The following is a 21775-nucleotide window of genomic DNA, read 5'->3' as shown; positions in this document are numbered from 1 at the left end:
CACATAACGAAATTTACCCTGTGAGCTGCGTTTTCAGATACTCCAGTATCTGCTTTGCAAACTTGAAGTCCGAGATGGGAGCCTCTGGCTGAAAATCATCCAGTGGTATGACGGTCTGTGCAATTGCTCGTATTGTATCCTGCCATGATATAAACGGTTGTGGCTGCTCGTCAACATCCATAGCATCATTGTCCGGTGGTTGGCGCGCAACAAGTTCGCTGTCGACGTCTTGAAGAAAGGCGATGACAGAGTCTGGCTGTGCATTGTCCGGTATGGTGGCCCTGATGAGGTCGAGAGTCGTGACGTCGAGTGGCTTCAGGAGATAAGACAAGTATGCGGTAGCCACGATCTAGAGGAAAACATCGAAATAAGTAAACTATATCGCAATCGTGATCATAGCACGTACGAGACTGTCGTCATTTGAAACTCCACCAGACGACAATGACTTCAAAACTGCAAGAGCATTAGACTTCACGAACGGTACGGAAAGCGGGGATTTGAAGACTGTGAGGAGGACGTCATCGACGGCCTGCTGACAGTCCTGCGAGGTCTCCCCCAGCCTCCACAGAAGCAGGCGCGATGCCATGTCTCCAAACGTGTCCTCAAAACTCGTAAAGTCGCACACAGGCCGAAGCAGGTTCGCAGAGGAAAGGACACTGCTCATGTATTGGGCCCTCTTTGCCGAGGGCAGTGGCATCTGACCGAAATACAACGCGTTGAAGAGCGATCGTATGAGCGCCGTCGTCCGTGGTACCAGGTCCGCAAGGAACGCGTGCGAGGGCACCGGAGGCGAGAGCGCATGGACGACGATATTCAAGAGAAGACATAGGACGCTCGAGACGTGGGACGGCTTCTCGAGACAGATTGTGCACGTTTTGTTGGTAGCGTCCTGTAAAAACCCTGAGTTATCATCCATCATGCACAGTCGGACCACGCACCTCCTGCGTGCGGTCCTCCGACTCAAGGCCCGACGCGATGCGCGGCGTGCGGGAAAGCGACACATATGTCGGAAATGTCAAGGTCGCCGCGGCATTGAGTAGCTCTATGATACGCAAACATGAGACGCGCAGCAGTATAACATAGATCAAGCCCACCCTCGCTGGTCTTGATGCACTCCGTTATGATCTCCCTCGCCGTCTCCCATGACCGACTCTCCGCTCCTCGCGTGACGTGATCGACATTCCCGAGGTACCTGATCAGCTCCAGAGTACCCGCGAATGTCCGTTCCCTCAGCTGTCGCGGGGACAGCACGCCCTCCTCCTGCATATCCGCGTCGTCCCGGGTGTCCAACACACCACAAATCCCGATCAGCCTGAAAACCGCCTTCTCCGCCGTCTCTCCAGAGCTCGACCACACGCCATCGACTTTGGACAGGACGCGGTGGATGACCTCGAGCGTCGTGTCCACTAACGTGATCTTCTCGTGCAAGACGGCCCAAGCGCCCTCGCGCGACGACGGAAAGGACGATAGGAGATAGTCCGAGAGACCCGCGATGACCGTCACCCATGTGTGCTTCTCGTTCGGTATTTGCTCCACACGGCCGTCATGGAGGTTCTCAGAGATGAGGTTCCGGAGAAAATTGAGGAGTGCACGAGGAGACGGCCCGTCGCCCGTCGACTGGAATGTTTGGATGGGAAAAGGCGTGGAAGACGGAAAGTTCATTGCAGGCATGCGGTTCAAATTACAAGAGAGAATGAGGTGAATATGTCAGTTATATCATTGCGCGAACGCGGTCAAAGTACGTGCTTGAGCCCGCAGAGATTATTACGAGGAACGCGTCGCGTCGCGTCCACAAGTACAAACAACAGGCTCATAACATACCCAAAACATGAAAACCAAATTCGCCGCCATCCAGGAGTGCATAATTCAACCAAAAACCTGGACAACGATAGGTACCACGCGCTGAACACCAAACCCCTCACTTTTTCTTCCCAGCCCGCCTCTTGTCCCGCGCCTTCTCCCTCTCCAGCGCCTTCTCCTCCGCCCGCTCGCCCTCGATGGACCCAAACACGTGCTTCATGCGCAACGAATATGCCTTATCCTTCTCCTGCTGCTTCTTCTGCTCCACGCCCGCGAGGAACCGCGCGTCCTTGCGCAGCTCGCGGATCGCGCCCTTGCGCTCCTCCTTGTACTGCTTCCGCAGCTTCGACGCCTCGTTCCGCTCGTGGTCCGGGTCCTGCGCGCGCAGGTATGAGGATGACGACGATTCGAATTTTGGAATGTACGATGGGATCGGGATGCGCTTGTGGGCTTGCAGGAGCAGTGGGCGACGGGCCTGGCGCGAGAATTTGAGGAGCCGGGTCAGAGCGTCTGTGATTGTCGATAAACGTGTCTGCCCGAAAGAAAAAGAACAGTCAGAGAAAAAAAATGACGTGTCATGGTTCCAGTAGGGCATACCTGAAGTTCATCAGAGAGTTTATCTCGCTTGACGCCCTCTAGGACACTGAGGACCGGCTGATACAACTCGATGAACGCGTCCAGGCCCTTGTACATGTCCGCAAACCGACTCAGAAGCTCGATCGAGAGGCCCAACAGGTTCACCTTGGTCTGCTCGTCCTGCCTCTGCTCCCCAAGGATCTTCGACAGATCAGGCGAGCCGATCGACAGCTTCTTTGCTTGTTTGGCGTCTATAGACAGAGATTTACAGCGCTGCGACCCGAAGTCCGGAGAGGGAAACGACCCGGGCAGCTTTGCTACGTCTTTGAACCCGTGCGGGGCGAGGTGCAGCACGGCGTTCACAGTGAAGTTGAGCGCCTCCGGGACAAACCGCTTCGACAGCTCTTCGTACTGTAAGAACAGCGTGCACAGAAAGAGGCCGCTCGCGATGTCCTGTAACGATCGGACGCGGCAGAGTCCGAGATACGAGCCCATGAGCAGTCGGGCGGGCGACACGACGTGGTGATTCATGTCGCTGGCCGACCACACAGACCCTATGATACGGAGCAAGGCCAGCTCTGGAATACCCGGCCACGTCCTCGCGTCGGGTTCGGTTGCTCCGCGAGAGAGTCCTCGTTTGAGATTTTTCTGCATCAGAGAGAGCTTCGCAAGGAAGTACTCTGCCGATTGTATAGGGTATGATTTTGTGAGCGCGAAGAGATGGGGGAGGAGAGAAGTAAGGAGGGTAAAGCGAGGGGCCGGCGGCGCCGTGATGTAGAGGATGTAGTCAATGAGAACGCCTGCCAATGCCTACGAGCCAATCTGTGAGCCCTGCGATGCCGGCTGGGTAGAAGAGACATACCTGAAGCTTGAACTTGTTGTCTTCGCCAAGGCTTGGATGGTGCAATGTCCGTATGCGCTGAACGATGGTGGGGATGTCCTTGTCCTCGAAGCCCTCAACGACGTTGAGAAGCTCTTCGTGCGTGGCCGGACAAGGAAAAGTGAACGGGAGCTCCTTTACCTTCACTCTCGGTGCGGGACGTTTTTTCGACGATACAAAGTCGTCCGCCGTCTTTTCAGACCCTTCTGCCTCCTCCACGTCTTCTTCACTATCCTCGCCATCACCTCCGGTCTCTGAGTCTTCGTCTTCGTCCTCGCCTTCGCCTTCTTCCTCCTCATCCTCGTCCTCATCCTCCTCGTCCTCATCCTGGTCCTCACCGCCCTCATTCACGCCCTCTAAACCAGCCCCCAATGCACCCCAATCTTTATCCTCATCATAGAAATCGTCCTCCAAATCGTCCGCAGACTTCCCGCCTCCCTTCCTTTTCCGCTTCCCGAGACTCGGGCCCTCCTCGTCGCTCCCCTCCTCCTCCCCATTCATCCGCCGGATGCGCTTCCGCTCCGCCTTCTCCAGCGCCTCCTTCTCCTCCAGAGCCAGCTCCTCCTCTGTCTTAGTCCGGTCCTTCGGCCGCGCGCGCTTGTCGAACGCGAACTCGCGCACGAACTGGTCGTACGCTCGGTCGGCGTCCGTCTTGGGCACGGCGAGAGGCCCAGCGTCCGCTTTCGCGAGGGACGCCGACAAGGGATCGGGCGCGGCGAGGAGGGACCGGATGGAATCGAGCTCTAGATCGAGCTCGTGGCGGATGTTGTCGTCCTTTTCTCGGTCCATTTGGCGTTGGAGCTAGCGTGCGTGCGCGATCGGTAGCTAGTCCTGACAGAGACGCGGTGCACGTACTTTGTGTTCTTTGCTTTTGGCCATGACCTCCGCCATGACCTCGGCTTTTGATTTCTTGCGCGCGGGCTGCAAGGAGAGTCGTGAGCGGGCGTTTCACCGGAACGAGCGATGAGCCCTTGCCTCGTCTTCGTCGTCGCCTCCCTCCTCCTCATCATCGAACCCACCGAAATGCACTCTCTTCACCGTCTCACTGTCAATGTGACCTAAACGGCGACATGAATACAGCAAGGGAACGATCGCGGCGCAACTGAAAAAACGCACCTCTTTCATCCTCTTCTTCGTCGTCGAGGTTGAGCCCCACGTTGTCAAAATCATCGAGCTTGGAGAGGCTCTGCCCGTAATGGGTGAGCTCGCCCTCGTCCTCGAGATTGAACGCGACGCCCCTGGACGTGCGCTGCCTCTCGCGCGTGAAGCGCTCGAGCATGCGCTCCTCGGGTGTCATCGTCGGATCATTCTCTCCAAACCGCCTGTCCACGATCCCGCCGACCCTATCTTTCTCCTCAAACTCCTTGAGCAGAGTTTTTTTGCGCTGCGCGCGGGCACGGCGTCAGTCGACCGCGCGCTGCAGAGAGAGCGGGACGGACGGACCTGGTCGATGCCAGCCTGCTTGCTCTGCGCAGGCTTTCCGACGACGCCCTTGAGCTTGCGCCCGCCGACGTCGTGCTTGAGCTTGGTGACCTTGACGTCGAACGGGTTGAATTTTTGCTGGATATCCTGGAGCTTGGCGGCGCGCTTTTCCCTGTCCTTTTCCTCCGACTGGGCGCGCTTGCGTTTCTTTCCAGACTGCTGCTGCTGCTGTTTCGTGAGGCCTGCCTGGGAGAGGGCAGACTTGAGCTGTGTGAGTTGGGAGCCCTTTGGCATTGTTCGGACGGCGAGTGGAATTAAAAGCGCTGGGAGCTGAGGAAGGCAATGTCCACGTGACCGATATACAGTAACAGAGTCAACTGCTCAAAGGCAGCTTTGGCTCGCTCGCTGTGGTCCTCAGGCCCCCAGCCTTTTCCTCCTCTCCGTCCTCAACCGTTCAACGCTAGCCATCGCCTCCACCGTCCCCGCTGCGCCTCTCCACATCGTCTCACATGCCTCCGGCCCTCCGTTCCTCGGCCCTCACCTCCCCCGTGACCGCTAAACCGCGTTCAACCGCGTCCCCCAGAAACAGTCCCCGCAGAGTCCCTCGCTGCACGAAATGCCGTCGCCCACGAGCGGGCCATCCTCGCCAGGGCTGTCCCTTCGTCGATTCAGAGACCCCAACAGAGACGTCCGCCACCCTCAGCCCGGGCCCTGAGCTCTCTCAGGCCCTCGGCACCATGCTCAACATAGACGAGCCTCGAGATGCCTGGGCCGCAGCGACCCCGGGGCCAAGCCGACTCCCTATGAGGCCCGTGGGTCGCGGCCTCGCTTCCCTCTCCACGAACTCAAGCGCGATCGTCAGCAGGCTCCTCCAGCCGGGCATCATGGACGATCTCACAGACACGGAGGATCCAGCCGGTGAGGACGGTCTTCAAAAGTGGCGGGAGCACGTCGCGTCCCCTACGAAAGCCCAGCGCAGGAAGGCCGCGCAGAGGCTGATGCCTGGGACGTTGAAGACGCCGACGCCTAGCATGATCCCCACCGACTCGTCGCCTAGCCCGACGGATCCTTGTTTTCCGGCGGGCGCGACGAAACCCGACGTCGTCGAGCACGACGCCCTTCCCGTCCCCAGTGCCGTTCCTAGCGAGAGCGGCTCTCGCACCCTCATCCGCTCAATGAGCATGGACGAGCGCAACGCGTTCCTCGATGGCCTCGCGGACATCTCAAAGGCGCCGCCGGTGATGGTGTACCAGGTGCCCATGGCCGACGTGGCCGCCATCGCGCGTTCCGCGGCGAAGCTAGGCTTCCATACGCGGGTCGTCGAGCCGAGGGGGTCAGACGAGGTCGACGGCCTGATGATCATCGCGAAAGACGACGAGGTGGTGGAAAAGCTGTTCGCGACGCTCGGGAAGGACGTGAAGCAGCAGGGTGGAGGGATGAGGGCCATCAACGCCGTCGCGGGAGGCGCCGTGGTCGGTGCCGTGGCGACGTTTACGGGGCTGGCGTTCTCGTGAGGCCGCAGGCGGTGTGGCCCGCGGCGTTGAGTGCGCCACGGCTGCGATTGCGTTGTTATTGTAGTGTATGATTGGATAGAAATGGACTGACGGTGTTGTTTGTGAATTGTTAACGGTTATATATTTGATATTGAGGCGGAAGCGTGAGACCGTTGGCGGTGTGGACGTGCAGGGGCTTTGACCTTGACAGCCTCCGCCGCGGGCTAAACGCCTTCCTCTCCCGTACACACCACCACCATCCATCCCCATCCCCATGTCCGACCATCCAGAACAAGATGCGGACGGCGGCGACGCCCTGCCGACGTACGACGACCTCGCAGAGAAGCACGGCCCAAACTCAAGGTCGTGATCACAGCTCCATGCCACCGCTGTTCCGAGACTGACCTGGGGCCTGTTCTGCAGATTCGGCCGCTGGAGGGGCTGGATAGAGAAGAGGTCCGTCCAGGTGCCCTCGCCCCCTTGCCCGGAGCGGGTCTGATTGTTTTCTGTACAGAGCCGCCGAGAGGTACGCGGATGTCACTCCGGACGAATTCCGCCGCAGAGAGCGGCGCGGATGGGGCGACGGCGTGAGTCCTGACCGTTCCTCTCATCCTTGCCGTCCGCCCTTGCTCATCTTCCTTCCCTCCATGCTGCCAGTCAGATCCACCTCCCGCCGCCCAGCCGCCGCCTCCCATCTTTCTCAACGAGCCACCGACCTCTGCGCCCTCCGCGTCTCATCCCCCTCTCACCCTCCACACCGCGTTCGAGCCACTGCCAAGTCCTCCGCTATATCCCGATGAATACCTCTCGGACGACGCCCAGCCGCTCGTAGCCGAATCCCTCGCCCCGACCCACCTCAGCCTCAACCAATTCGGCTCTCGCTTCCTCTCGCACACACCCGCGCCGATACGCGCCCTCCTCCCGCTGCTCGGCGACAAGCTACTACTGATCGGACACGACAGGGGACTCTCCGTGCTCGACATGTTTCCACGAGAGTGGACCGATTACGGACTCCAGCAGAAGGGGCCTGGCGAGGCACAGGCTTATCTCATATGGGAAGGAGAGGGGTGAGCGAATCCAACATCTTTGCACACGGGGAACACGTCCTGATCCGCGTGCCACTACTATAGCGTATACCAGATGTCCTTGCTCGAGGTCGAGGACACGGGAGAAGGCACCCCGCAGGGCGTCGTCCTAGCCCTAGTTGGACCCGAGGTCGACAGTCCCAAGGACCAAGAACCCCCTCGGACGCTTCGAATGTACAACCTTTCCAGCCTGATCAGTCTCGCCAAATGGGCCATGTCAGAGAAGGTCTGTCGCGTTCTTCCCTGACCCGAGCACATATTCGTAAACTTTCCGCTCCCTTCTGCGCTTCTGCAACAGGGTGCACAGGGTGCTCGTACCGTGGACCTGCGGCGGCCCTCGAACTGGCATCCCCAACAGACGCCTGCAAAGCAGCACAAGTCGCGTGCTAGCCTCGCCAAGGGCCTCAAGTCTCTCATGATCGATCCGCAACAGCACCCGGAACCGGGCACCTCCTACCACAACATGATGCCTTCTGCTAGCAGTTCTACGTCCGCCTACAACGCCGACAAAAAGCTTCCTTTACCTCCAGAACGCAACGGCTCGAGCGATTCCTGGGAGGACGTCCAAGACCTTCCTTTACGTTGGGCGACAGACTTCGTGCCTCTCGCTTCAGCGGGCTCTCGGCTCCAGAACACATCCGTCTTGTCGTACGATCTCTGGCGCGACAGCCAGCATTTCCGGGGTGCTGCGCTGCTGGCGGTGTCCACAAAGTCCAATATCCTGCTGTACGAGTCGCCGAAGGGCCAGCGGGCGTTCCGGTTTGTCAAGGTCAGTGGAACAATCGTGCACGCGCGCGCGCGACGTGCTGATCGTCGGCGCACAGGATTTCTACACGCCGAGCCTCCCGCGAAGTATCACATTTGTGCAACAGAACGTACAAGACACCATGTCGCGAAGCCCGTCGGACGCCACGTCCTCGCGGCGCTCGTCGTCATCGTCCAACTTCGGCAGCCAGGTCCGGCTGACGTCGGCGCACCAGTCGCAGCAGCAGCGCCACGCCTCCATGATGGTCAAGAACGTCGTGCACGGCAACCACCTCTCTCTCTTCGTCGTCTTCGACAAAAAGGCCGGCCTCATCCGCCTCGCGGACTCTGCCGTCGGCGAGGTCGACCTCCACGACGACGGCCACTTCTCGCGCGACACGCTCTCGCCCGTCGCCGCGTCCGGCTCGCTCTCGAACCGCCGCTCGCGCGCGTCGTACGACGGATTCGGGTTCACGAAGGAGAGCAAGGGCCTCTGGGCGCCGCCCGCCAAGTGCGACCTCCCCCTCGCCGTGGGCCGCCGCGAGCTCTCCCAGACGGTGTACATCCTCACGCGCGGCAAGCAGTCGCACATCGTCCCGTCCCCGCTCCCCGCGCACGTCGCCGCGCAGCCGCCGCTGCTCGTGCTCACGTGGCAGTCGCACCCGACGCACGTCGCCCCGCGCGTCGTGCGCGCGCGCGCCCCCGGCGCACGGCCGTACCTGCAGCTCGTCGCGTTCGGCGAGGACGGGCTGGAGGCGCAGGAGGTCTCGCTCGCGTTCCTCGCCGACGCGAAGCAGAAGGGCCGCGCGGAGGAGCCCGTGCGCTGCCAGACCGCGTTCGGCGGCGACACGGGCTTCCTGTGCGGCGGCGGGCACTGGCACCGGCCGTACGACGCGCCGCTGAGCCGCTCTTACTCCACGCGCAGCGCGGCGTCCACGGCGTCGTTCGACAGCTTGGACACGGAGGAGCTCATGGCGCGGATGCATGCGGAAGAGGGGGTTTACGGGTGGCAGGACAGGGGAGGCGACGACTGGCGGATTTTTTGGGTCGGTGGACCATCGGGCATGGACCGGGACACGAACTGAGGACTAACTGACGGTGACATAGATTAGTTGTATGAATACAAATGTGCTACTATCGGTTTACTTGTGCAGAGCGTTGGGGATAACAGTGTTCGCGAGCGTCCGTGTTCATTCAGAAAAAAAAGGCAGAAGCCAGGGGGGGGAAGACGAAAGCGATGTCACGAGAGAAAAGAGGAAGAGCTTCTAGCTCAATGGCGAAGCGGAGAACCAGGACATACCGACATGAACGAGAAGATAGTTCCGATCCACAACGAAACGAAAGCGTGTATATGAAGTAACTGATAGTAAAAGATGAGTACCCGGCGAGAAACATCATGCACCTTGAGTGTCCTTTCCTCTAATCACTACAAAAGACTTCTGCGGCCCCGCCGGCTCGGACGCACCCGCCCCGGACTCCATCTCGCTAGCGTCGGCCGCAATCCGAGAGCTAGAAGCCATGGGCTGCGATACTCGGCGGTTCCGAACGACCACGAACGAGGTGCCTCCGCCTTCTGGGGCAGGCGCGATACCCTCTCTGGACGGCCGCGTGCTATCTCCATCACTGTGACGCCGCGGCTTGCGCCGCTGGAACCAGTGCTTCTTCTTCGGCTGCGTGTATTCGGAAACATCGTCGTCCGTGAGGGGACTAACGACTTCGGGGTGAATGGATTGGCGGCGCGCAGGTCTGTCGACGTCCTGAGCCCGCGAGGATGACGTGCCGGCAAGGACGGGGGTGTTTTCGATGACGGCAGACTGCGACTTCTTCCGAACGTGGGGGGCCATGGCGCCTGGGGGGAGCGTGCTGAAGGACCTTTCCGCGGTGTTCTTCAGGGGCGTGAACTGCGTCGAGTCCACAGAGTTACGTTGTGGGGTCGAGTTGCGTTCGACCGACGGGAACGTCTGGGTCGATCCAGAGGCGATGGCATACGGCGAATCGTAATGCGCGCGTCCGCCTCCGACACGTGAAAATCCAGACTTTGGGGGCTCCAGTGGAGGAGTTGAGACCTGGTCGTTGACTGCGCTGTAGCCTGGACGAGGGAAGGGTTGCCACGCGCCCATGATGTATCCGTTTTCGTCGTCGCTCTCCTCCCGGTATGGCCGGAGAGCGTGCTCCGGGCGTAGTACGGACGGTGGTCCTGAAGGAGTGGGGGTGGCGTCTTTACGAGTTCCCGAGTTGGCAAACGTTGCCTGCGACACGCTCTGCGGCAGATCGGACGACTTGTAGCGATGACGATGAGTGCGGTGCTTGCGAGAGCCACAGCATCCAGCGAGGCTGCAGGCGCCGAGGAGGCCAGCGTCAACAGCATGTCGACTTCGGTCGAACCCAACGCCGCCGAATATGCGCACAAGTGCCTCGATCAACTTGCACAGGAGCATCAGGACGAACGCCAGATAAACCAAGGCGAGGATGGTCAGGATGACATATGCGACCCATTGGCCGGCTTCGTTCCCAATCGAAACCTGTCACAATTCGACGGTCAGCGTTTGTGCGGGTATAGGGATCACGAGACACTGACAGTTGGCGTCAAAATGACCAGCAGCACCGCAATGACAATCCGAGCGACGCAAAACAGAAAACTGATGAGACCCATGCTTGCTCCGTGACCCCAAGGCAGCCAGACACTAGTGACCAGGGCAGATATCACTTCGACGACCAGGATGATGATCGCTTGTGCGGTCCCGCTTTTTTGCCCGCATCCAATGGTGACACCGAACGCCAGACTGGTCGCAAAGAACAAACACGCGAAGAGCTGCGAGCCGTGCCGATAATGATTGTACAGGGGCCCGAGAGACAGAAGGGTCCATGTTTCATCGTAAAGCTTGCTGGTGGGCGTCATGGAGAGCCGCAAGATAAGGAGGAACGGTATCAGGACCGAAAAGGCCGCAAATGATACCGCTGCCAGAACGATGGACGCCAAAGACGCAGTCGAGCGTCCTAGGACCATCTGATAGCACGAAAATATCGTGACAGGCAGGTGGAATAGCATCAGGACGCGGACCAGATTTCCATGGAGGATGCTAAAATGAAACGAGCTGAAATCGGGACGCAACCTCCACCAATATTTCCTGGAGGAGGTTGGAAAGCGGGATGTTGCGCGGAGCAGAAAATGTGAATTGAGAGATCGGTCTTCCTCGACGCCTTGTGACGAACCAATGTTGTCCAACATGTCCTTGCTCGCCGAAGAGTATCGAGGACTTCGCGCACCAAATGGAGCACCTTGGCGGTCCCGATTGAACGTCCTGTGCAGCAGGGCAGCAAGGCTGTCAATTGCCCAAACAAACAAACTCAGGAAGATAGTGCCTCCAATGATGGCCAAAAATAAGATCATGCAAACCCCAAACAGGTCTTGCGGGCGAAGGCCTACCGCATAAGCAAAAGAGGACAGACCAGGCTTTGCATCGCTAGGCAGTGTAAACAAAATGTTCGGGACGGTAGTGTCGATGAACAAAGGGGACGTCTGATCATTGACTTGATCTACGAAGTCAGATGGTGGCTGAAACGAAGGCGCGGAGACCGGATTCCAATGATGCTGGGAATCATCTTGGGTCAAAGTGATATCTGGCGAAGGGTTAGTGAGACTCTATAGATGGCATCGAATCCTTACTGTACGATAAGGCTGCCCATGCCGTTTGTGAAAGCAAGGGGTCTGGATATACCCATTTAAGACTTCGAAGTCGACACGAGGCGGGACAACAGGGGCTTACAGATGAAATTTGGCCACTGAACGGCGATCATAGCTAACGCCGCACACCATTGAGTGTGGAAAAAGATATCACGCATGGAGGGAGTCGCTGGAGAGATGCGTATTCGATGATACAGCGAAGATATCAAGAACTTTCGACACTCACCGTATCTGATCAAGGCGGGAGACTTCGCCAGGCCCTCTCCGCTGATGGCGCTGGCAACAACAAAGCCAGCATTCTCCAGCCCTGCCAAGAATCCTCTTCCTGACCAACCCGCCCGCCTGCCCCAAGCCGTACTGATCCTCGCGATGCCGACGATGACCCAATATGCGATAGCGAGGGCCACGGTGAACCAGAAAATGATCGCAGCACGGCCGTAGACAGACCCTATAGCGCCCGGATCGAGAGGCGTGGTAGCGATGTCGACACAGAGAATTTCATTTGTGAATGGATCGACTGCTCTGAAGCGCGTCTGGAGAGTGGCTAGCTCGCGACTTCGACCGAGCGGGATGGCAGCAGAAAATGCGAAGGGACCGGCTGGAATGGGACAGGAAGTATTGGTGAGTTGGTCCGGCGACGGTAATGGTGACGGCGGGCGCAAAGTGGTGCAAAAGTAAGAGTTGTGGTTCCAGACATTGAATGTTAGCGTCTCCGTCGAGGAGAATAGAGTTGCTAATTACAGGTTTAGTAAACGATGTTAGACAGGAATGGACTGCCATACACAAGTCACTACTGCCGTTCTGGTACCCTACGATCTCCTGAGCCGACTCCCCAAAGACCGTGAGGTTCAAATGATTTCCAAGCGACTCAGTTGTGGTTATCTGGGCGTAGACAGAGGATACATTGAGTTTCTGAGTGGCGTTGCCAATAAAACAGTCGTCAAATGGAGCAAGGATGGGGTTTGCGAGGACAGGCCTGAGAAGAGAGAGGGAAATAAGAAGAGTGGGGACTATGACCATGAAGCCAGTGAGAGAGGGAGGCGAGGAGGGATGCATGATTGCGAGGCGGCGGGCCACTCGCAGGCTGGGCCTGAGAAGGGAGTTGTCGACACGATGGCACGGGTCCCCGCCGCGCACCTCAGTTCTGCGCCACAGCAACTGCCTGCTCCCTGCTCCCTGCTCTCTGCTCAGCCCTCACCCTCCCCGCCCATCTCGCCCATCCTGCGATAGAGCATCGCATCCAACCCCAATCGTGTCCTGCACCAGCGCTTTCTTGCCCCTTCTCGACTCTTGCCAGAACCAACATTTACATATAGCTATCCGCCCTGCTCTTTCTCGGACCGTCTGTTCAGGTTCTTTCATTTCCGTATCCATCCCGCATACAGGGGCTGTATTCACATGCACCGCCCTCGTCATCAACGCTCGCCGGCGCAGATGCAACCTACGATGAGGTGCGTCTGCGCCCATTCCTGCGTTTCCCCACGTCAATGTTTGTGCACCTTGTTCGGACCTTCCACATGGTCGTCACCACCTTGTCCGATCGGAAGGCATTTGGCTCTCTTGGGTGCGAGCCGCGCAGCACATACTTGGACATACCTCCATCTCTACCAGTCCCAAAGCTGCAGGTGAGCGAGCGTCCCCTCGAAGGAACCCGCTATCCCTTGCCCGGTCACCTCTGGTGACCTCTGACTACGTGTCCTCCACGGCTGCGTCCGGGGCGGCGAGTGTTTCAATGCACCGACCGTTCGGCCATGTCTGAAAATACTCGTCCTTCGCAGGTGCAATTCGAGTTTTCGAGTTTGAATTACCTCGTTGTTGCCGCCGACGTTCGCGCATGGACATCCGTGGACATATGCGCCGGCTTCAGACACGGCACGACACTGTCAAGCGCGTGCCAATGACGTGAGAGGAACCGCTGCCGGGCGAAGGGTCGACGGCTGGAACTGGACGCAGCGTCTGGCCACGGTCTGCTGACCGTCGCGCGCTCGATCTCACGGGCTGCCGTCGTCGCCAGCTGCAGTCTCTCGTAAGGATGTATGTGCTCCCAGGACGTTCCCAAGCCGTTTGACAGCTGTCTGTAGCCCAGATCTGTCCCTTGTCCACTGAATCTGCGTCCTGCCTACGAAGATCTAGGTGTCCCATTCTCACACTCTCACAGCGGCCCTTCGTGCGCGTCTGCCTTCGTGCTCCCGTCAAGTGCTCGATGTCATCCCGTTTTCCCTCGCCTGTCCCTTCTACATTCTTTCTCTGTCCAGATGCCCGAAGACGTCATTTAAAGTGAGGGCCTCCGCGATGTCTGCTCCTGCCCAAAGCGCGGCGCCCAAACTTAGTCGAACGCTTACCCGTCAGCGGATACCGCTGTCCTCTTCCTGCCGTGTGCAAAGCCCCTGGACGTGCGACCAACGCGGTACCTCCACGGTAGTATCGGACTTTCCAGGAGAGGCACTGGTCCATATTCTACCATGCGATTGGACTCTTGTGCGATTGCGTACGGCTTGCGTACGTACACACGTACTTTGGGAATGCGGTTCTCCCGCGTAATTTGTCGCCTTCCGTCCAGAAAATAGCACGATTATTTGGGGTTTTTATATCGCTCCAACGTTGGAGAGCATCAGTAAAGATTCACAAGGCCACCTTGATATGTATGTGGCCAGAACGGGTCCTCGAGTCTAGGCTGGCACGTTCGGAGGCTGTTCGACCGCATTGGCTGAAGATCGTGATGGCAACTTTGATGCACTTATGAGCAGCACTATAATACACGCACTCTCACATTATCGCTGAGCAGTGAAAGCAATAAGCCCGCACGAAGGGGATGATCGATGAATGAGGGAAAATCAACAAGCGGTCCCTCAAGGTCCCTCAAGGTCCTTCCTGGTCCCTCCACTTGGTCCCTGCCTCCAGTGCTTCGATCCGACTCGCACTGCAAGCAGATTGTATACAAGCAAATAAGTAATGCCAGGACCAATCCTGGGCAGTCCTGCGTTCACGTTCTGGTATGCATCGACCGATCGGACTGGATCGCGGTCTCTTGAATTCGTTCTGTGGAAGCAGGATCTAAGTAACCGAATTGGAGATGTCGTATTTCAGCGCCACCAAAAAGAAGGCGGAGAAGGGATGGACGGCGCACGCATGCCGATGATGGCGATGGAGCCCTGTCAGCGAATGCTGGCGTCGCATTCCCACTCAGCGATGGACATCAACGTACGTCGCAATCGAGACGGAACGGAGCGCAAAATTAAACGAGTAAATGAACGCGAAGCGGCACTTTGAAACCAGTGTAGGCACCTTTGACAGCTCTTGATGCCATCTGAAGGCCGACGGCGCAACTCCGCCGCGCCGACATTGGACGAGAGGACATCGGCACGACGGATCAAACGCACTGCGTCCTGAGATCACTAGCCACGGAAAGATGGGAAGACTGGGTTATGTGCGCTTGTGTGCGTCAGTGTGTCAGTGTCGGTGTGGTGTGGCCATGGAGATCGCCATCTGCGGGCACGCGCGCGTCCGAGATCCCAGGCTCCGAGGCTTGCAAAGCCAAGGTGACTCTAGCCTCGACTTCCATGCCTTCTATCGTGGCCCGGCGGTGCTCCTGGGTGTTCAGGCCTACATCACAAAGGGGCGTTGCGAGCCCGGGTCCGGCTCATTTAGAGAGAAGTCTTGAGAGATGGGACCCGAAGCCAGGCTCTCGAGCGCGGCAAGACGGACTTGTTGTTTCGCAATGGAAGCTTTAGGTGGCCGTGTGCATACGTATGCCGTGATTCACCGTTTGATGAAAATGCAACGGACGTCGGCATCACATGGCGGGACTCGTTCACCTTGCGACTTTGGCATATGGGCACGTTTATCGTTCTATTGGCGTGAGAGCGCCCACAGCTTCAGACTGCATGCGCCATGCAAGGCTATATGAGGTGCAGCCTCACCACAGGTTCTCGCATCCAGAACGAGGCTACTAACACTCGATTGAGCCTTCGCGAGGGACGAGAAGCAGCATGAAGCTCCAGATGTATAAAGGCATTGAAAATCGTGAGGTCAGAGACTAGTCAAAGCGCGATAGGTTGGTGCGTCTTACTAGATAACAGAGTCATCACCTCGATCTTCGGGTTGAGAGGAAATCTGTGGAAATCCACGGAGGGAGCGTTTCATTGCATAGCGATACTGACCGCGTCATAACAGAAACCGGTCGCGGCATGGTAGCGTAAGTGGGAAGAAGGGGTGGCCAATCACGGAGCCATCGCGACCCTCGGGGCTCCCATTCGAAGATAAGTATATCTCCACACAGATTGCACTGTATGAGCGCAGCTTCAGCGCTCGTGCGCTGCAGTTAGGCAAAGTGTGCGATTTCCGGCAACTCGCAGGGAGGTGGGGGCCTCGCAGATAGGACACCCTGAAACGTAAGGATTGAGTTTGCTGGAACTTGTCTAGCGCATCTCCCGCTAGCTGGCGGTCCCTGGCTCCTGGTGGTCCGGGCGCCCCACAGGGCACTCTTACAGCCCCCTAGGGCGCTTGGGACGTGGTGCGCGATCCGCGTCACAGCAGAGTCTGTAACTTACTCTATAGCATGGAGGTCCTCGGAGCCTGTTGCCCCAGACGCGAAAGCATGCGCTGTGCCCGGTATACCCGTTGTGCCGCATTGGACATCCCGGCGGCGCGAATGTAATGGAGGGGGCGGCCGCCAGGAGATGAGTCTCCGGTGGGGCACTGGTGGGGCGCTTTCGACGCTCGAGAATACAAGCACGCAGCCCTCGGCGTAAACATTGCATACGGACTAATGGGCAGCTTTCGGTCTTTCGGTTCGTCGACGCTGCATTTCAGCTTGACAAATTGGCGGACACCCGAGTATTTCCCTTGAAGCCCGGACGACCGTCGACAAGCGGATCCCGGCTCGGCGCGCGGACAATCTTCGGAGTCCGCTGTGGCGCTGCCGAACCACATTCGCACCCCGACGTTCTGCTCCTACCACGTTCGTCGCTGCGATTGCCTCGAATCGCTCAGCTGCCTGTCGATCTGTCGCGCCCGTGCTCGTCGTCGTCGTGGTGGTGCCGGCGGTGCCAGACAATTCCCGACACCTTTCATACAACTGCCGCCTACCCAGGCTCTCGATGAGAGGCTCCACGATTGAGTGCCCCGCACGCTCTGGATTTTCAGGCAGGTCTACAGACAGGTACGTCACGCCGCGTCACGCCGATTTCTTTTCAGCCCCACGTGCGAGACGTTGTGGCACCCCGCCCACCCGCTGTCGCGTCAGGCCCTCTGGCAACGAATCTGCCGACCCGAGCGAGGACCAAATCCCGATCCCTGTCGCCAAGATAAAGCGCCGATGGCGATCTCGATCCCCCTCCGTCGAAAATTCCGTTTCCTTTTTTCCTTTTCTTCTTTTCTGCAATCTCATATTTGTGCTTTGTTCACGTCGTGTCATGCGATAACACATTTGTACCCGTCGTATGAGCTATTTGGCAGAGATCCCCGGCTCTTGACTGTACAGCGATTCATGTCATCGTCGTCGTCGTCGTCGCCGTCTCCTGACGAGCTGTTCAATGCCCGCGGCGTACTAGCTCGCTGAACAGAGTGCCCTTAGCGCGTCGTGTGGCGCTACGTGTTGACTAGATCGCGTACCGGTCGACTGGAAGCGGCAGTGGGGCGGCCCGTTCAGATAGGTCTTCCGGATCCGCGCCGCGCCGCGGTACCTGCAGCCCGCGATATCGACGTGTCCGCCCCCCGCGTGTCCCGCCTTCACCCGTCGTCTTCTGGAGCATCTCCCGTTTTCACGCTGAAGATAGCGACGTGTCGATCGCCGCACAGACTCCCATTAGCATGCTCACTCGCGTCGGAGCAATCGACGACTTGGCGCGCGCGATGAGGCACTCTTGCCTGCTCTTGCTCAATCCGGACGGGGGTCCGACACGGATCGGGCCATGGCTACCAGTCGCGCACCTGCGTTGTGGTGGAGCTAGCAGCGGGAACGCAGAATGGGCGCAGGTCGTCTGACCGGGAGTGCTTACTGCGACCACTGCAAATTCACTGGACAGGTGCAAACGTGGCTGGAAGCGTCCGACGCGGACAGAAATTCCAGGAATCGATAGCGCTCTCAAAGTCGGATCGGAGTGCATCTGCCCGTGCACGAGCGCTGCGCGTTCCCCAGGCAGGATCCTCCAAGGCGACCGGCCACCCCGTCAAACGTGAGCGGTTACTGCCGCACGCCGCTGACGGCGATGTCTATTGACAAGGACAGACACAGGATCGTGACAGCGTCCGCAGCGCCCGAGTGCAGTGCACCGCCTGCTGTGGGCCAAAACTCAGTCCATCTCCACTGTCTCCACCCTCCTTCCTCACATGGCTTCCCGAATCCCTTCTCGCTTTTGCTCCGAGATGATTCTGGCACCGCTGGACAGTTGCGCTCGCTTCGGGGGGCGTCTGGCATCGCGTCGTCGGATCTCGAGTGTCTCGGCGTTAATCTAGCTAGCCGGGCGCTCGCCAAGCGCCGGAGTCTGTGTGTACGCTGTGCTCGCTATGGGGGTGTCGGCTGGCAGTGGGCCACTAAGATTGGGCGCCAGACGCCCATGGAACCTGGTCTCGCTTGTGTTTCTGCCGCTTGGAGGGGCCCCAGTTCCACCGTCTGGCTGACGTCCAGTATCTAGCGAGCGCTCGAGAACCCGCGAACCAGACAGGGTTTCGTGCATCGCCGTCGTTCTCCCGGCCGAGGGCGTCTGCACACGCCCAGGCCCATCAGCGATACTGGAGCTCGTGCGTGGCGGGCGGCTGCGTGCCCAGTCTGGGGATCGACGATGCTTCGCGCGGGACGCGTGGAGGATGCAGATGCGAGATATATGAATCGAGTGCGGTGGAGTACGACGGCTCGGATGCATGGAAGGCGATCGAAGTTGCTGTGCCGCAGGGAGTACGAGGCTTGTGGTCGTGGACTGTGATAAGCACTCACCGGACTGCTTGTTGTAGCCACCGGAACCATCGTTGCTCTAGCCGTCTTCCTCGCTTCTTTCCTTCGTGGCTTGTTCTCACAGGAACAGGAGTCAACAGACGCACCCGAGCTATTTCCGGCGTGATTCAACAGACGGTGGGTGGGTGCGCGGCGTATAGCGTCGTTGCATATTTAAAGTTGGCGCCCAAGGTGTAGGCCTCGGGCGTGGGGCGTGGGGCGCAGCGCGGGGCATGCGGCATCGTGGACGTGGAGCATTCCAGGCGAGCCTGCGCGTGCAGGAGGAGGCTAAACCGGAGGAGGGGGACCGAGGGGGAAGGGGGACCGCGGCTGGCTCGGCGGCTGGTCGGGGCGGCGCCTAGTAGGACGCTGCGATGCTGCTTAGAAGCCGCGCGTGCGGGCGGTGGGCGGTAGTGGGCGGTGGGCGGTGGGCGCGTATGGATGTATGCACTCGGGCTTCCATTTCGACGAGGGTTGATAATCGCGAGCCGGGTGCAGCGGCGTAGACCGGTGCCTGGTCATGTCGCTCATTCGCCGCGCTGGCGTGCGTGCGTGCGCGCCACTCGGCCGCATACGTATGGCTTGGAATGGGCTTCGATTCGAATGAACAAAAGGGACGCGAGGGAAGACTTTGGGGAGCTGGGGTGCGGGTCTGGATGTGCAATACGGCGCTGAGTTTTATTTTATGATATTTTTATTTTACGGTATTGTGAAGACGAATTGGGGAGCGTAAGGTAATTAAAAGCGACTACGCGACCAGGGACGCAAGTAGGCGAGATTTGAGTTAGAAGGGGGGGCACGTGAAGGGAAGCAGCGAGAACAATAGGACGGCTAGCGGACGGGCGGGGCTTCTGGAGATCGCAAATGGTGGCGAGCGGGGTAGGTGGATAGCGAAAACGAGCGCCGAAGGGTGACGGGGATGGAGTCGCGAGGGGGGGGGGGGATGGAGATGGAGACGGGGTTGGTCGAGGGATTGTGTGACGGCTACCAGGACGGGGAGGAGGAGCGGGGGCGTGGCGTGGCGTGGCGTGGCGCGGTGTGGAGGACAGGGAGAGGACGGAGTGTGCTCGTCGTCGTCGTCTCGCGCAGGTGCCGATTGAAGGTGAGACGCGAGCTGAGGTGGCCGAGGGGGCGGGCTGTTCCTCGTGGTTCGATTCCCATGAGAAAGGGGGCCTGTCGGGGTTGGTAAGGCAAAGTCCGGCGAGCTGAGATGGGCACTGCTTGGTGGGACGGGGACGTGACGGGCGTGACGGTGACGGGTGGTGGACGACAGGGCGCCGAGGGGCGGGTGGAGCCAGGTGGGCGGGGATTGCAACAAGCGTGGGACGCTAGGCCCGAAGGGGGGGACCGGTGCACAGGTTTATGCGAAGGACCCTGAGGTTCTGCTTCAAAACGATGGCTGCTTCCTCCCATTCCAGACGTCCCTCCGCCTCGCTTCCCTCCGCATCCTCCTCGTCCAGTCCGTGCTCCGTCGTCCGCCTCCGTCGTCGACGCACCTTCATGCCCATTGCTATTTAATCCCTTCCCCACCGTCCCCGCACAGAACCCTCCCCCGCATCCCCCAATGGACTTCCACTTCGACGCGTACACCCCCTACTCCGACGCATCCACCCCCCGCACCCCCTCCCCCCGTGCAGACTCCCTCGCCGCCTTCGCTGCCCCAGAGCACCACCACTTCAAGCTCGAGATGGAGCCCGTCCACAACATATTCGACTCCGTCTCCGACGACCACACCGTCGCTCCCGAGAACGTCTCCATCTGGCAGACCGTCCACAACCAGTCCATCCCCTTTAATGCCTCCCGCGGGTCCCTCCTCCAGGAACTCTATGATCACGACCTCGCCTCCGAACACGCTCTCCAGCAGGACTCCTTCCTCCCCCAGCAGCAGCAGCAGTCCCTCCTCCCCGCAGACTGGCACTCCTCCCAACGCGTCGACGCGTTCCACCACCACCACGACCAGTCCTCCATCCGCCGCGCCACCTATCCCTACGTCAGGCAGGACCGTGAGGACTCGGTCCAATACCCCTCCCCCCACTTTATTACCCACGACAGCGAGCCCATGCTCGGCCCCTTCGCGTCCCGCACCGATACCCTCTACGGCGAGCCTCTACCCATCATGTCCCACTCTCCCCAGCTCATCTCCCTCGGTCCCGACCTCTCCAACCGCATAGACCTCTCCAACTCCCTCTCCTCGTCCCCCGCTTCCTCCTACCACGAGTTCGACAGAATGGACCACCATATCAAAATGGAGGAGACCGCTCCCGTCATCGTCCCGTCCCAAACTTGCCTCTACCGCCCCCCTTCCTCGGGCTCCATGCACCCCATCTCCTACCTCTCCCCTCACACCGGTCTTCCCGTCCAACACACAGACGACGCTGCCTCGAAAGAGACCCAGTACCTCCGCCGTCGGTGCTTCAACTGCTCGCAGACGGAGCCTCCTAGCTGGCGCCGCTCGACCCTCAACCCGGGCAAAATCGTCTGCAACAAGTGCGGTCTCTACGAGCGCACGCACTTGCGGCCGCGTCCGCTTCGCTTCGACGAGCTGCGCACGGGCAACAAGTCGCGGAAGCAGGCCAAGGGTGTTGCGGGTTCCCCCGCTGCCAAGGCCGCGTCCTTGGTCAAGAAGGAGCCCGACGGTGACATGGTGATGTCGCGGAGAGCTTCGGTGTCTTCGACGTCCTCTGTGCACTCCAGCAGCGATTGGGACGACTCTGGTAAGTTTTATGTCATACTTGTGACGAGAACGAGCGCTCATACCTCATCCTTACGCACAGTCTCCGTCTACTCCTCGTCTGGCTCAGCCCCCCCATCCTCTTACAACTCGCCAGCGACCACCAGCTTCTCCTTGCCCTTGGAACGGCGCACCTCGCAGTCTCCTCCACTCGGGCCTCGGGACGGCGGTATCCGTCTCCCGAACGCTCCGCTATCGGACATTGCTTCTTTCCAGTCTGGCCGGAATTCCCCGCGCAAGTCCGCTACCTCCCCTGACTATGGTTCACCAGCTTCCGTGGATGGGGGGGACGTGCAACGGCGATCGTCGCTCCCCGTCGACCCGTTGGGCTCGCAGTCGATGTCTGACATCACAGGATGGCAGAGCGTCCCCTTCGCGGACGGGAAGGCCGTCAAGGCCTGAAGCCCCGCCGCCTGCTTTTTTTTTGT

General features: G+C 59.4%; 9 protein-coding genes across 9 annotated transcripts; 5 read left to right on the top strand and 4 right to left on the bottom strand.

Annotated features, from left to right (window-relative positions):
* Nucleotides 1–13: 13 nt before the first annotated feature.
* On the bottom strand, nt 14–1662 carry HETIRDRAFT_449684 (uncharacterized protein; the record flags this gene model as incomplete). Its single annotated transcript, XM_009545530.1, has 4 exons — nt 14–349; nt 407–889; nt 939–1042; nt 1095–1662. The coding sequence occupies 4 exons, from the start codon at nt 1660–1662 to the stop codon at nt 14–16; spliced, it is 1491 nt and encodes a 496-aa protein (XP_009543825.1).
* A 169-nt stretch (nt 1663–1831) lies between these two features.
* On the bottom strand, nt 1832–4972 carry HETIRDRAFT_458040 (uncharacterized protein; the record flags this gene model as incomplete). The annotated part of the gene is made up of 7 exons (XM_009545529.1): nt 1832–2332; nt 2398–3186; nt 3239–4057; nt 4112–4177; nt 4232–4314; nt 4373–4640; nt 4700–4972. The coding sequence occupies 7 exons, from the start codon at nt 4970–4972 to the stop codon at nt 1919–1921; spliced, it is 2712 nt and encodes a 903-aa protein (XP_009543824.1). The 3' UTR covers nt 1832–1918.
* A 121-nt stretch (nt 4973–5093) lies between these two features.
* HETIRDRAFT_439022 (uncharacterized protein) lies at nt 5094–6333 on the top strand. The gene has a single exon (XM_009545528.1). It carries the CDS (start codon nt 5188–5190, stop codon nt 6190–6192), a length of 1005 nt encoding a protein of 334 aa, XP_009543823.1. The 5' UTR covers nt 5094–5187; the 3' UTR covers nt 6193–6333.
* Nucleotides 6334–6394: 61 nt separating this feature from the next.
* On the top strand, nt 6395–10225 carry HETIRDRAFT_381493 (uncharacterized protein). Its single transcript, XM_009545527.1, has 8 exons — nt 6395–6537; nt 6595–6627; nt 6686–6758; nt 6829–7238; nt 7302–7482; nt 7564–8040; nt 8081–8212; nt 8249–10225. The coding sequence occupies exons 1-8, from the start codon at nt 6446–6448 to the stop codon at nt 9083–9085; spliced, it is 2235 nt and encodes a 744-aa protein (XP_009543822.1). The 5' UTR covers nt 6395–6445; the 3' UTR covers nt 9086–10225.
* Nucleotides 8451–12723, bottom strand: HETIRDRAFT_34584 (uncharacterized protein). Its single transcript, XM_009544872.1, has 7 exons — nt 12468–12723; nt 11912–12418; nt 11768–11854; nt 11668–11709; nt 11200–11621; nt 10597–11007; nt 8451–10522 (listed from the first exon to the last, which is right to left on the bottom strand). The coding sequence occupies exons 1-7, from the start codon at nt 12703–12705 to the stop codon at nt 9395–9397; spliced, it is 2835 nt and encodes a 944-aa protein (XP_009543167.1). The 5' UTR covers nt 12706–12723; the 3' UTR covers nt 8451–9394.
* A 1716-nt stretch (nt 12724–14439) lies between these two features.
* Nucleotides 14440–15179, top strand: HETIRDRAFT_408324 (uncharacterized protein). Its single transcript, XM_009545526.1, has 2 exons — nt 14440–14867; nt 14971–15179. Exons 1-2 carry the CDS (start codon nt 14638–14640, stop codon nt 14984–14986), a joined length of 246 nt encoding a protein of 81 aa, XP_009543821.1. The 5' UTR covers nt 14440–14637; the 3' UTR covers nt 14987–15179.
* A 1274-nt stretch (nt 15180–16453) lies between these two features.
* Nucleotides 16454–17670, top strand: HETIRDRAFT_449679 (uncharacterized protein; the record flags this gene model as incomplete). Its single annotated transcript, XM_009545525.1, has 5 exons — nt 16454–16475; nt 16537–16846; nt 16931–17036; nt 17168–17230; nt 17290–17670. 5 exons carry the CDS (start codon nt 16454–16456, stop codon nt 17668–17670), a joined length of 882 nt encoding a protein of 293 aa, XP_009543820.1.
* A 467-nt stretch (nt 17671–18137) lies between these two features.
* On the bottom strand, nt 18138–18858 carry HETIRDRAFT_102733 (uncharacterized protein; the record flags this gene model as incomplete). The annotated part of the gene is made up of 3 exons (XM_009545524.1): nt 18138–18566; nt 18620–18688; nt 18754–18858. 3 exons carry the CDS (start codon nt 18856–18858, stop codon nt 18138–18140), a joined length of 603 nt encoding a protein of 200 aa, XP_009543819.1.
* Nucleotides 18859–20180: 1322 nt separating this feature from the next.
* On the top strand, nt 20181–21749 carry HETIRDRAFT_449677 (uncharacterized protein; the record flags this gene model as incomplete). Its single annotated transcript, XM_009545523.1, has 2 exons — nt 20181–21330; nt 21391–21749. The coding sequence occupies 2 exons, from the start codon at nt 20181–20183 to the stop codon at nt 21747–21749; spliced, it is 1509 nt and encodes a 502-aa protein (XP_009543818.1).
* Nucleotides 21750–21775: the final 26 nt, after the last annotated feature.

Source organism: Heterobasidion irregulare (genome assembly GCF_000320585.1).
Source record: "Heterobasidion irregulare TC 32-1 unplaced genomic scaffold scaffold_03, whole genome shotgun sequence".
Classification (NCBI taxonomy): Eukaryota; Fungi; Basidiomycota; class Agaricomycetes; order Russulales; family Bondarzewiaceae; genus Heterobasidion; species Heterobasidion irregulare.
The sequence above is the reverse complement of the archived record's forward strand: the minus strand, read 5'-3'. Positions and strand labels throughout refer to the sequence as shown.